The following is a 14584-nucleotide window of genomic DNA, read 5'->3' as shown; positions in this document are numbered from 1 at the left end:
GCGTCAACAAGTTGTACAGGAGGTACACTCTAAACATGATTACGCCAATACGGTAGACAAAGGGGAGTAAGCTATCTTCTAGCGCACATCATTTTATAAAAGGGAGTGCTTTAGAGGACAGCCTATTCCCCTTTTACTCCTTTTGTGTTCAGGGTGTAGTAGCAGTAATAAAACATGTCATACGAAGTGATACAATGTTTCAACACCAACGAACAAGCACCAGTCATTTGAAAGGCATATGGCGTCGCAGCTAGCGCTATACGATCATCAGCTGACATTAGTGTATGATCTGTGTGTCCATGTGTCCATGGCGAGTCTTAACGGCGCTTAGAACGCGACCATGTTCACGTGACTGTCTAAATCTCACACTCTTTACTGAGTCCTCATTTCGAACTAAGTAGTCGCAAAAGAGGGCGGTTTAATTTTTTTTTTTATGCTTTGGCATCGAAACTACCGGTTAAAAGTTGAGTACTTCCAGCATTTCGTCCCTGCTGGCTCCAAAAATACCAAAACCTGGTGGATTTTCTGCCAAAGATATTGTCATTGCACAGTTAACAACTAGCAATGTCGGGAGATTAAACCCCAACCACGGCAGTCGCATTTCGAAGCGCATGAAATGCAGAAACGCCCGAGTGCTGCGCGATGTCAGTGCATGCTCGAGAATCCCAAGTGGTCAAAGTTAACTGGAACCGTCCACTGAGGCGACTCTCGTAGCCCGCGTGCAGCCTTCAGACGTTAAACCCAACATACATTGCCTTAACAAATCAAGCTTATTTCCGAAGAGTTGCAGACAACCGATCTGCGCACACATACTCGGAAACATCCATTTAATCGGTAGCAAATTAGAAAATCATGTCATCACCGTCTGATGCGGCAGTACGCCCATAGGAATTATATTGTTTCCTATAGGAAGGGACTGCCTTCGCAGTGATTGGTCTCGCAGCATGCCTCCTTCACTTCTGGTTGCTGACACTTCAACTCCGCTTTGAGATACGTGTACCGAAATTTAGTTAGTTTAACAGTGGGAATAATACACTTTCGATAGTAAAACGAGAACCATTGACTTCAGCACACTCTGTATTGTATGCGATACCTAAGAAGGTACGGAGAAAACAATAACAATAAAATAAAAACTTTGCTGCTGGCATTATTACCAAGTATAGGGAAAGCATGCGTGACTGGTTCGCCCGCAACCCCCGCAACCAAATCGTCTTCATTACTGCGTGGCTACATTGTATCATGAGCGTGCCGTAAATCAATGGACGTAACGAAAACAAAGGCACAGTTTGCATAATGAGATGCAGCGGTGCGCTATGTATTGAACTGGTAGACGACGCAACGCCCCAGCGTATATTTTACTTCACTCCGCCATAAGTGCGCCATTTATTTATTGTTTACGCGCATGCGTAAACGGCCCTTAGCAAAGGGCCGTTTACGCATGCGCAGTAGTCTTCCAGTACAGGCGAGGAGAACGCAACAGTTGGCCGCACCTGGCGTGAACACAAGGCAGCGGAGATTTTGCACGTAAGTAGATAAGATATGAAAAAAACAAAACAATTACGGTTCTGTATACTGCTCAACAACAGCTCCACGTCGTCACTGTGAAAGCTGTATCCCAGAACGGGAGATTTGGCATCGTTTCCCATGATCGTGATTGGCTTGTCGGCGACACCGTCATTGTGAGCATAGTGGCAGTCAAATTTTTCGAAACATTTCCTGATATGATGGAACATCAGGGTTAAACCCTGAAAGACAAGGGGACTATTTACAAGAAATGAAAAAAAGCGTCTGAAGTTTCTCCCAACAAAAATAATCCTCTACATAGCGCTCAGTTTTCCTCATGAAATGTAGTTATGCTACACTTCAGGCGACACAGTGCGACGGTCGCCAGCAGCGACGAAATTTGAACACAGCGTGGCGCCACCGTCGGCTCTGGACACTGAAGAAAAACTGAAGTTGACCTGCATCGACGGATTACCGCGCTTTAACGATAAAAGGCCCTACTATCACTGAACATTGAGGTTTTATAAATTAGAAAAGGACAAAAAAAAATGAAATACGGAGCGTCTACATAGCCGTGTCTACGGATCACTAATGCTAGGCAATACCTCTGTTCACTTCTAAACGGTGACCACGGAGTCCTTTTCGGTAGATGTCACGAGTTTGAATTGAGCGGCGGAACAATTTTTAAGTGCAATTTTCACAGCAACAAACGTACCCTTTGCTGCCTGACAAACATCAACATATCCAGAAAGAAGCGCAGAATAGATTTTGCCGAAAACTAAAGTTGGATGGAGTTGCCTTTAGTATCCCATTAAATTATAAATTCCTGTAAAAACCAGCAGTCTTGCTTTCGTTGTTACAATAGGGCAAGGTCTCCGATTACCGGAAGGGACAGTCTATAGTCCATAGACTGTTTCCTCAAGCCTCCCCCTGATAATTCGGCTCGCTGTTATCGCCGTGACGCAACGACATCACGCCTGGACCCCAAGGTGGCGAAAGTTCGTCAGGCATCAACAAGAGTAATACGTCCACATGGATCAGGTAGATATTCCTTTAGGTTTTGATACAGATGCACACTCAATACGAATGTACTCACCTTTTCGTATGACGCTATTGTGGTCGCTCCCAAAAAGACTGGTGTCGTCAACGCTCCCTGCCTGGAAAGGAGGAGAAGGAAGAAAGACAACACAGTGAGTGAGGAACTTTCGGCAAACACGTGCACCCGATGTGTGTCCACGGATGTCTATGCACATGCACCGTACGGCTGACTTATCATGCACATGCATGCGAGTGTACTGCGCATGCACTTAACGTTTCCCCAGTGGTATGCTGAGGCCTAAGCCTCGTTTTTGACGATGAAATTGAAAGGGAATACTTGAAAATGTGCGCCAATTTTTCTGCGTTGGTTCTCGTTGAAATGAGTAGCGTTCGTGCACTAGTCCTGGGGCTTTGGTTGTTAATGCAGCACGCAGATCTGGCGCTTGACGAACGCAGAAATAATTTATGCAACGAGTGTGCAACGACCTCACAGCTGTCATTTTCATATATCAATGGCGATAGCGGAAGTTTTGAAGCCAAGTTACCGTTAGGCGTCGTTATCATCATGAGCAGCATGACCACATACTACCTTGCCCTGCGTCAGCTCCAACCATTCGATGCCACCAAATTTCCTAACCTCAGTATCCCATTGATTGATTGATTGGTTGATTGGTTGATTGATTGATTGATCCCACCTGACTAGCTGGCGCCAGCTTACCTTTAAGAATCCAATCTGTCACCCTCACTAAACATCGGTTAGCGTATCCTGATACCATTTCTTCCCGTTGATCTCAGCTAGGATATGGTCTGGCAAAGCAGCGTTCATCCCCTTTACCCAGATTTCAGCTAGGATATCGTTGGGGATGTCAGCGCTTATCACGTGCTTATCAGCGTAGTAGCTTATGCAGGTCAGTGCTGGTACATTTGTGCGCCATATTATTTGCCTCTTTCATTTTGTGACAACCCGTTTGTCATTACGTACTTTAATGCTGCTATCGGCCACTCAGTCACTCGACCAATCATTCAATCATAATCGAGAGCCTAGGATAGTGGGGCTTGCACGGAAACTACAAAAGAAAAATTTTGATAACTGAATTCTTGGTAACAGCACCTTTGAATTTCTGATAATCAACACAGGGAATGTAAAGCCTGAACGATATAGGAGTTTTAAAGCGAGGACAGTGGAAGCAAACAGAGTTTTCCGCTTGTCATGGTAAAAGGCACCGAACGAGGGAAACGTCGCCACATGACGGCGACGCTGAGCACGCAAACGGACATAGCGTAAACAGGTCACTACTTCAAGAACTCAGCCATCTCCGACCACGTAAATTACGGTAGCCTTAAGCAAAAAGAAAAGAAAGGCGAGGGTCGGGGTAATTAAGGAGAAGCGCACACCACCAGCACGAATCCCGCGGCCACCACGCAGAGTCGGCTCTCCCTCGCTCCAGAGGACGCGGAATTCGTCGCGCCGCTTTCGCCGCAAGCTCTCCCGCAGCTCGGCGGCTGCGTGAGCGCCCCCGTGGGATCCTCTCTCTGCGGGGACCACTGGAACGAACTATGTGTGCCAAACACGCGGAAGTCGCTCCCGTATGCGCACTCGCGGGGTCCCACACGCACAATGAGCGTCGCGCGACGGTGGTCCCGCAATCGATGGCTTAATTCTTTTCTTTCTTTTTTTTTTCCTCCGTCCCGCGGTAGTTCCTCGGCGTGTATACGGTGGCGGGCCATCGGCGTTGCGAATTAAGCCCTCCAGGACGCAATCGCGGCGAGAGCGCAGAAATCACGCTAGCGAGAATGGCAGAGGAAACACAAAAACAAAAGTGGAGCTAGAGCGTCGCCTCGCAGTAGCGCGCGCGGTACGCCAGATTAACGATTTAAAGCGAGTACGTTTGCATTTAAGAGGTCCCACTTAGAACGGTAGCGGCGGCTGCCAGGGGAAAAAGAATTACCCGCGCGATGGTGATTAATTTGCTGAAGGACTACTTCTTTTTCTTCTGTCTCTCCATTCAAGCCGAGCGCCCCCGTTGCAGCCTCAGGCGGACAATGGGAAATATTACTCATCCGAAAGGCGCTCGCGGATTTCAGGTTGTCTGTGTTTTCTCTGCTCGCAAGCAGAAATGGCGATCCATAAAAGCTGCAAAGACAAGGGCCGCTTAATGGGACACATAATGGGCCACATGAATGCAACTAGGGCGTAATTTCGGGCGAGCTTTCTGCGAAATTTCGGCGCGAAAACGCGTTCGTAACCTACCGACCGGGTAACCGGCTTCACACTGGGCAAAATGACTCTCTGGAATTGTCTTTAGTTTACGTTAACTGGAAAGAGACAAGAGGGCGCTTCTTCGTAATGTCGCGTGACCGGTGACGGTTCTGATGGATCCACCGTGATAGCAGCGTATTCTTACGTTGTAAATTCGGATGGACGTGAAAGCTACGGACGCGTTGAAACGGAGCAGTCTCCGATGTATCAATAAATAATTACAAAAGCAAAACTAATTAGCATAAAAAACTCCTTAATATGAGCGCACTACGAGAGGGGCTACTCATTACAAAAAACCTGGGCGACACTTAACGCGGCTTAAGAGTGGGATGCAATTGCATTAGAGATCCCCATTGTTGCTACTTCGGTGTTTCTGTGATTGCGTCACCGGGTGAAGCGATCTCTCTCTACCAATTATTAATTTAATTCCCTCCTGTCACCCTGATCAGGTTGCTCACAATCCGGTGGGTCGGTTGCCGCCTCCCCCTATGGCTATGTTGTGATGACGTCACAAGGTCACGTGACCCCTCTCGACCAATCAGCGAATCTCATGACACGCCGTTATTTTTGCGGAATGCGGACTCTAATGATATTGGTCTAAAATTTCCTTTCCCCGCCTTCACCTCTCCCTCTCACATACACGCGCAGGAGTTTATCGTTCGGCCTTACGCCATCGCGGTAGGGAACCGTGGGAACCGCTGGCTGCAGTGGAGGCGCCAAACGGAACTGGACTCCGGTAAGGAAGACGCATCGCCATACGGCCGGTCGAGATAGTATACAGCAATCGAGCGAAGACTGCGTAAGCGCTCGTGACAGCCCAAAAATGAAACAAGGACAGAAAAGACCGAACGCGGGAAGAAAGGCCAAAAAGCAAAAGAAAAACGAAAGGAATTAAAGAACCACTCGACTCATAGGCGCAGCGTTGCACCGGGCAATACACCCTCTGCAACGCTCGTTCCTCTCCATTATTCCATTGCCTACGCGCGGTATACATACGCACACGCTGTACACCCTCGATCGTCAGCAGCCGCGGCGGCGGAGCTGTTTGGCTTTGCCCCCGATCGGACTACGGCGTATAGAGTGTGTCTGTGCTTAGAGCGAGTTTCGCCAGGCATGCAAAAAACCCTGTAATCAGGGAAGCCGGGGCTGTCAGCGCGCGATGGAGACCGATCACACCGCAGAGACTCGGCGAGATTGGAGCGGAGAAAGAGAAGAAGGTGGGAGAAGGAGGGGGGGAGGGGGTGAAGAAAAGAAACAAAACGACCATTGTTCTTCGAATTATCGCGTCGGGCCCCTCGAGAGAAAACCTGCCTCCGTGGGTATGTCGGACCAAGCTCGGCTCGCCTATGCTTGTCTTGCCTCCACCTGGCCCTCTCTCCCTCTTTCCCATACTCCTCCTTTCCTATACAGCGGCTTCTCTTGTGCTCCGAGATCCTTGAGCTGTCCGGATGCTTCCGACTCGTTCCTTGTGGCTTGACGTTTTTGCGTTGTTTTGTGCTTCATTCGTGTAATCGTTTACGGTTGCGAGCGTTTATCGGTTTCCCGTCTCTTGAGGCGGCCGCTGGTAACGACGCCGTTATGTACGCGATTACACTGCGGTGTTGTGGCGGGAGCCCAGAGGAAAACCAGACGGAGTGGCTCATCCGCTGGGCGCGTTTTGAAGTATCACACGGTTTTCGTGCCCGTGCCTCGTGGGTCAGGGAACCAGTTGTGACTTAGCGCGTAACGTATATTCCGATGTCCCACGTTTTAACGGGCTCGGAGGATAGCTATCTAAGACAGAGAGATTTCGGCACGCCGGGTTTGACAGAGTGCTATGTCGGTGGTCACTGCGCAATTGTAAGTGACTTAGGGGCGGTTCTTTGGAGATTGCATAAGATTTTTCTTCTTCTCAGACTGAAAAGAAGGTTCATTCGATCTTGTACAGCCAGAGCAAGAAGAAAATTCAGTTGAAGATTTGGAACTTGCAGGGTTTCGTCCTTACCGGCCTACACTGTTGAAGTCGAAAAAAAAAAAAAAAAACTGGCAGACGTACTCAGGCAAATAGACTCACTGTACAATTACAATTAGCATTCAAGGCTAATATCCCAATCTCTAAACACGAGAAAAGCTGTGCAAACATGCTCAGACATGTAAGTAGTAAGTCAATACCAAAATTTCATACCAAAAGTTTTGACGGTAAGCCAATACCAAAATACTCCATAAAGCAACAGTACGGGCGAATACCAAAATTCAAGATCACTCCATCAAGTGATGCTGCAACAGTACGACAGATGAGAGCTTAGATTGTTTCCCTGGTTTACGGCTAGCGATTTTACACCATGCCTTCTGCACATCAGGAAGTTGACAGGTACACTTTGCTTTGAGAATCCTATTGGAAAATGCTGTTCATGAATTTTGCCTTCCGGTATTCGATGAGTACCGCTCGAGCGGAAGCGAAAACTGCTTACCTTTGTATAATCTGATTAGACAGAATTAAGCACACGAAGAAGTACCGGTTCTCCACGACGGCGCAGAGAAATCTGTTCGAGCACCGAAAAGCACGAAACTAACGCAATATGGTCTCTTCGGCTTCTGGGCAAGCATCGCGTCAGCTGTCATCAGCTGCAACACGGCGCATCTTAGAAAATAAAAAAAAAACAACAATAATCAAACCACACCAGAAATGCGGGCGCGCAGGCTTGTTAAAAATAGCGTTCACTAATAAAAAAAATGACAAGGAGTTGACCGATCACGAAAGCGAGCAAACTAAAGGCAGCAGTCTATCCTCCAGTACAGGCCGTGCAGCCGAATTCTAGAAAGCTGCAGTGGCTGTTACATGGACAGATTTACGTCACCCCTCCCTCCAAAGCGAGCAGTTTTAGGTAGCAAAGCCCTGACGAACTCATATATTTCAGGGGGGAAAAAATGGTCCAATACATCGTCAAATAAGACCGCTACCCTTTTCCACCTAGGCCGCCGCGGTGGCTCAGTGGCTATGGTGCTCGGCTGCAGACCCGAAAGACGCGGGTTCGATACCGGCCGCGGCGGTTGAATTTCTTTGGAGGAGAAATTCGAGGCCCGTGTACTGTGCAATGTCAGTGCACGTTAAAGAACCCCAGGTGGTCGAAATTTCCGGAGCCCTCCACTACGGCGTCTCTCATAGCCTCAGACGCTTTGAGACATTAAACCCCATAAACCAACCAACCAACCTTTTCCACCTAAACGTCTCCAACTGCCCCTGTTTCCAGAAGTTACCCATAAATATAAATCCGCCCTTGAGCTGGCGCCAACCAATAACAGCTCGAACTAGCAGACACTTCCTCACAGAGGAAGTACTCTTGATTGGTCGGCACCTTGGCCATCCGGCCGTCGACATGCGTGATTGGCTGGCGCCCGCGTGCCAACTAAAGGCGAATTTTCATTAGAGCACGACTGTTTGAAACTGCCACTGGTTAACTGCATATGCGATTACTAGACGCCTGTGACTGGCTGGTTACCGGGCCCGTGATTGGCTGTCGTCAGCTCTAGTTCTACTCATACAGAGCGGCCGGCTCGGCAGACTTATCGCGTGCATAAACTGCATGCATATACAGGAGTATCAGCGGCGGTGGACTCGCATTTTCTTGCTCCGCTGATGCCCATTACACATCACGGCGTTGCATCTAAACACACACACACACCCGCACGCACGCATAACGAGAGGCACAAACCGCATCACATACATACACACACACACACACAGCAGCGGCGGCTTTCAGCGGGCGCTTGCATATGAACGGGCGGGCGCCTCAATTTCGCGCGACTCAGCAGCGTGTAATTACGCACGGCTACCCACTCCTCCTCCCCCTTTCCACCACCACCACGCTGCGCCGCTGCTGGCAGCTTTTGTTCTTTGTGGTTCGCTCTCCACCTCTCCCGGAGCGCCCTTTAACGCGCGTGCGATGCAAGGAATGCGGCTCAATTTGCCACCCGTCGCAGCCGCCCGCGATTCCGCTAATGTCCGAGCGAGCCGTAATAATAACTGCGCGCATATTATACGCACGTATGCCCTCCCGAGCGTTGAATTTCGAGTACAGCCGAAGGGAGGAGATGGCGAGAGAAAAAGTGCAAAGCTGGCGCCTCCGACTAAGTGACATCTTGTCCACACCACCGGCGTGTAATGCGGGGGAGAGAGCGGTCCAGTCTGAGTAACTGCCGTTGTCACTCGCCTAGCTACCCGCCCGTCGCAATCCTCAGCCAGATGAATATACCTGGTGATAGAGACCCCTCCCACTGTTATCCACGCTTAGGCTGCGCATGGCAAGGAATTCTTTAACCTCATCTCCTACTCCACAGCTCTCCCAACTTACTCCTGCCTTCCTGCCTTCTGTTTTTGACGTCCACTCTGGCAGTCTTAAGAGGTGCCCTGGCGAACGCTCTCTACAATACTCTGCTACGTTTCTTCATCTTATTTGCATTCCCTCAAAACTTAGCAGTAGGTCCGCTGGAAACAATGCAAACGAACGCATTTACAGACCTCTATACACAAAATTCATCCCACACATTACCGGGACACCTGCCCTTGGTGCGAGGATCGACCTACCGTGTATCACACCACATGGTGCTGCTAGCACATAACAGCAGTCCCTCATACACCAAACGCCACAGCGGAGCAGTGGAAGGCTGTGCTGTCTAGCGATCACCTGGAAGATAAACGTAGACTGATCGAACGGGCCTATATCGCCGCAGCAGCCGCAGCGGGTCTGGGCTAGAGGCTCGAGATCTACTCACCTAGCTCGCCAATATCTCTATTTTTTTTTTCATTCATACATTCATTGAATTCAATGTCATACACTGATCCTTGTTCTTTCGTCTATGCAGCCATCTTTCTATCCATAAACGTCGTAGCCCACGTGAATTTTTCTCTATGGCGACGTTTTGTAAAACAACTGATTTCAATTTCTCCACACTGCCGAAAAGAAATGGAGAGAATTGGACGTTTCTTAGAGGGCTAGTGCGAGCTAGTTGGTACACGTGGACAGAAAGATGTATCAGCGCTAAGATGGGACAGGGGAAACGAGACGAACACTGGAGTTTCACAGAGCAAGTAATTGTCTCGTTTCGCTCGTCCTGTGTTAGCGCTGTCACATTTCTGTCGACGTTTCGTACACACTGTTGTCGAAAAACTTGATTCAGACGAAATGTACCTTTTGCACTGCTTTTCATGCTGCTTTCAAATTTCCGCCGCCTCGCTTTCGTTAACATTTCCCGCACATTGCATTCCAGTAATATTTATACCTTATCTTTGGCGCCATTGCGATTGTGCTTAGAAACGTTCCTATAGCTGTATTGTCTCATATATAAAAAAGTGTAGTTTTTACACGTGCTCCTATACCTCCACAAGCTGTGCAGTGTGCTATGGGGGACATTGCTTTCGGAGGGCCATGTGTCAGTTTCAGCCATAAACCTGGGTAAACGGGCGTTTTTAGATATCGAATCGACTGGAACGTGAATGTTGTCGCTGGTGAACGAATGCGAGCGACCTCGTGAGGTCTGCAACAGGACACCATAGCCATTACAGGAGCCGGTAAACAAAAAACGGGACACAAATTCCCTCCTCTATGACGCCACCAAACAAGTAACGAATGCAAAACATGCACAACCCACATCCGCAACCATGTCCGATAACACGGAATGTTCTCTGTCGGTTACCGCAAATGACAGGCTATCTGCGCGCGTTAAGGACACCACGCGAATTCGAACCCGGCTCCTTAGGCGGCGCATCCGGTATACCGCACTAAAACCGGTGGCTACTCTGCGAACCGCGCGCGGCTACTTCCAATCTGCGTACGTTCTCTCAGAAGCCGGCGGAAACGCAACCCGTAGCGTGAACAGACGCCATTACCGGATGCGTCTCGCGGCCCGCTTACGCAAACCACCGACCTCGCCGAGTTTGCCATAACTCACCACCATGAACGCATCTGTTCCGCTAACTGCATTAAAGCCCGGCACAGCTAGCCCAGGCGGAGTGGCGTTCCCATCCAGCACGCAACCGGCGTTTACGCGGGCACCCACCACTCGTAACCGGTTCGCGACCTCGAATACTGTTTGAGACTGCGAACAGTTGACGACGACTCCGAAGAGGACGGTGGGTGGGAGGGGGAAGAGTGCACAGAGCAGAGCCATTGAGAGTACTCTCCTCTCCCCCATCCTTCTCTCTCTCACCTATCCTATGTGTTGTGTTATATACCTTAGGAAAGAACCTCGTCGAGCAAACGGGTGGCAAATCGGGGTTCGGCATCGAAGCCGAGGTGCCGTACCTTCCTGAAGGGAGATTGTGAGCCCGTATGCGCTTGGTAAGCAAACCGCCGCCTTTTGAGCGGGAGAGAGGCTAAATCATACGGATAAATGGGAAACAGTAACAAAAAAAAAACGGATAGAGCAAGGAAAGGCCGCAAATTCCACTAAGAAAATGCCAAACTCTCCTTTGCGGTTCGCGACAAGAGAGTTGAACGGAGGGGTCAGAGAAGAACACTCAGGTAGAAAAGAGAAAGGGGAAAGCGGCGAGGTAACGAGGGGGAGAGAGAATATATGTGCTTCGGTTCCTGCTTGCTGCGCCTGTCTCTCCCTCGACAGCCTTTTCCCTTTCCCTCCTGCACTGCTTCCCCCCTCACCATCACCTCGTCGTTGGTGCTGCTGCCGCCGCTCGGATCCGTACACACAGTGTACGCTCACTGAATGCCAATAGTCGGCGGGTGATATCATCACCGCGACTGCTGCGGCAGCTATCCTCCGAGCTCCCCGACCACCGCTGGAAACGAAAGACGCGGCGGGTTCAACGACTTCCCCGCCGCCGGTCTTGGAGCAGTTGTAGAGGAGAAGAGAGCGATTTAAACAAAACCCGCCGTTTCCATCTGGCTGACATCGGCGATGTAAAGTTTGTACGCATCAGCACACGCAGCTCAGAGAGCGATCACTATGCAGAATAAAAGAGAAAGACGGAAACCTAAAGAAAAACAAAACGCGACAGCCGACAAGAACCAACACATGGCAGGCAGCGAGACGACGCCGACGTCGAAGAAATACAACCTATACGAAAGAGAAGAGGGCAGGAATAGGAAAATTTTCTCGGGAGGTGAGGTGCAGGAGGCGCAAAGTTTCACGAGTCAAGTCTGTAAAAGCGGAGGAGAGGGTTGGGGGTGGAGAGGAAGGGCATTAAAACGGAATCAGATCGAGGCGACCGGAGCGAGTTCGACGAAAGGGAACTGTCGTCCCGGTGGGACAAGGACACGACGCAGAGATCCCTGTGAGACGAAGTTTCGCACGCCGGGACGGAGGATGTTCCCCTTACAGGGCCAGTAATACTCTCCTTCAAGTTCACTTTATGTACGTCCAGGGCCGTGGAAGCAATTTGAAGAATAAATGGTTAGGTCGAGAAATAAGAAGTACCGTTTGTACAAGCATGTAGTTGTTCTTTGGTGGCGAACCCAACCGCAGCACATCGGACCTCGCCTTCCTCTACTTAACTCGGGTGCAACAGCATGGAAGAGCTACATGTTCCTTCTTTCTCGGGCCCATTGGAGGTTTAAAATGGCAGTGACAAAAGTCGAATTAGTTATATGGAGGAATCTTCGCAGGAGACACTGAAGGAGGGTATACACTACATGATGGTCTTTAGAACGAGATACAAAGAACGGCTGACCTGTCCCACCTCTATCCATTGCTGGCTGGCGGATTGGGCGGAACGGGGGAGCCATGTATGCCCACGGTACCGCAAACTACGCGCTCCAATTAATTACTGATCGCCGCACAACTAACACAGAACGTGCATTCAGCACGAGATGCAGAACACAGGTTAGCTCTGGAGCTCTTTTCGATGGTACTCTGTCCATTTTGATAGTAACAAATCTAATTTGCGTTAGTCACTCATGCTTGATATATATCCTGTGGCTCTTTGCGGTTCAAGTCAATTTAATAAGGACGACGTCATCTAGATATAGCCAACAATATCTAGCACGATATACGAACGAAAAGATGGAAGTGAGGTGAAATTTTTCTTCAAGCAAAATGAGCGCGATTAAGAGAGCTGCCAAGGAAAGCAGAAGCATCCACTAAACGGATGAATACGATGAATGAAGACGCCGGAGAATAAAGCTGATAAAGAAAAAAATTCAAAGGTCGAAAGTTAGGCGTTACGATTCGGCACGGAGCTTCGTCGGTCTTGTCAGCGCTCAGCACTTTTTTATCCCGCATCTGCGGAGTGCACGCAACGACGATGTCACGGAGAGGTCGGCAAGGTTCAAACAAGGGTGAGCGAAGAGGGACGACCTCTGCCCCGAGCGCCTAAAGACGCGCGGCAAAGAAAAAAAGTTGCAACGGCCACAGAAGCAATAGAAACGTTACGAGCTGCAGTCCACGCCACCTGGAAGCGGCACGCAGAGCACGAAAAAAGATGAGCTGGCTGTGCTAACAGAAAAAGAAAAAGAAACGAAAGAGGAGGTTATGTAGAGTCTGTCATTGAGAAACAAAGATAAAGCGGGGAAGGAGTGTGGGGGAGGAGAAGGTGGATATCGTAGTGAGGGCTGTCAGGACTCGAGATTGCAGGAATAGGGAAAGGTAAAGCACCTAAACGTTTCTCGGTTCACCCAGCGAGATATACTGGCAACCAAGATATGCGGTCTTGCCAGGAAAGTCTATGAACTTCAGCCTTGGGAGCTAGAGACTGAAACAACGCTTGCGCGGTCTATAGGTGAGATCGATTGTTTAGACGGGTGAACCAAAGCCGAACGTATCGTTAAATAAAGAGGTTGGTCGGTGGAAATAAGGGAAAGAGTTGTTCGGCGATCGCTGAAAACGCAGCGGCGGAGGCCAGACGAGATAAGAGGGAGCTCGGTTGTCTAGCGAGTGGCGCATCGATATCGGCAGCACGGAGATCGAGGCACGAACCGAAAGAAGGTCGCAGAGGCCACGGACTGTGTATGTTAAGGAAGCACGCGACGGCTTTGAAGCCTGCATGCGCTGAGACACTGGCGATATGTCGGTTCGTTCCAAGTTTAAGGAGTCGTCCGTGCTTGGGAACTATGCCGCCTTGAACTTCGCCCGCGCTGTAACGACGCACATACTCGCACCCCTTCAGAGAGACATGGTACAACGCTCGCCTTCGCTGCTTCTGACGAAGATCGTGAACTTCTGACCGTGCCAACCGAGGCCTGAACCGTCGTATCTCGTTGCAGGCGCTAGCGCGCGAACAAGAAGTCGGGAGGTGATGTACGTTCATGTCTTCGGCCTGTCCTGGTAAAGTCTCAAGAAAGATGTCGCTGAATCTCGGGAGGCTCTATCACCCTCACAGGAACGACGACACCAAAGTTCGAGGCGTACGAAGCATACTGAATAGCGCTCCCTTTCACGGAGGTCGAACCCGTCAAGGCTTGATGCCTTACAACTAAAGCATCACCAAGCGAAAAGTAGATGCAGGCAGGCATATTAGATCGAGAACTCAACGTAGTCTGCAACTACATCCACGCAACTTTAGAAGAAGAGCCGTATTTTCCTGCCTGTCTTGTGGAACAGACTGCACTTGTAGGGAGGTAGCGCTGACACCATGTACAGTGCCTCGCTGGGGGGTCATGATTTATTCCTGCTCGCAGTGTTTGCGTTAAAGTTCGCACATCTGCTCCTTCTTTCCGAACTTGCTTTGCCACGTATCGTTCGGCAGGTCCCCGCCGAGGGGTCACAGAGGTCATGCCGGAATCTACAGGTGCGATCCGTTCAAGGTACGCAGACAACACCGGAATCCATTGCGATAAATTGCAGCACAGGTCG

The 14584-nt window shown here is 49.8% G+C and overlaps 1 protein-coding gene across 2 annotated transcripts in view; it reads right to left on the bottom strand.

Annotated features, from left to right (window-relative positions):
• Positions 1–14584, bottom strand: part of TfAP-2 (transcription factor AP-2) — a 194570-nt gene that overhangs the window by 50044 nt on the left and 129942 nt on the right. For both annotated transcript variants that reach the window (XM_089551718.1, XM_089551717.1), the window contains exon 4: positions 2600–2660. In XM_089551718.1, coding sequence (XP_089407844.1) covers positions 2600–2660 — 61 coding nt within the window. The remainder of the gene's footprint in view (positions 1–2599; positions 2661–14584) is intronic.

This window comes from Amblyomma mixtum, chromosome 7 (genome assembly GCF_055824585.1).
Source record: "Amblyomma mixtum isolate Tamu chromosome 7, ASM5582458v1, whole genome shotgun sequence".
Classification (NCBI taxonomy): domain Eukaryota; kingdom Metazoa; phylum Arthropoda; class Arachnida; order Ixodida; family Ixodidae; genus Amblyomma; species Amblyomma mixtum.
This window is presented reverse-complemented; position numbering and strand designations above follow the sequence as displayed.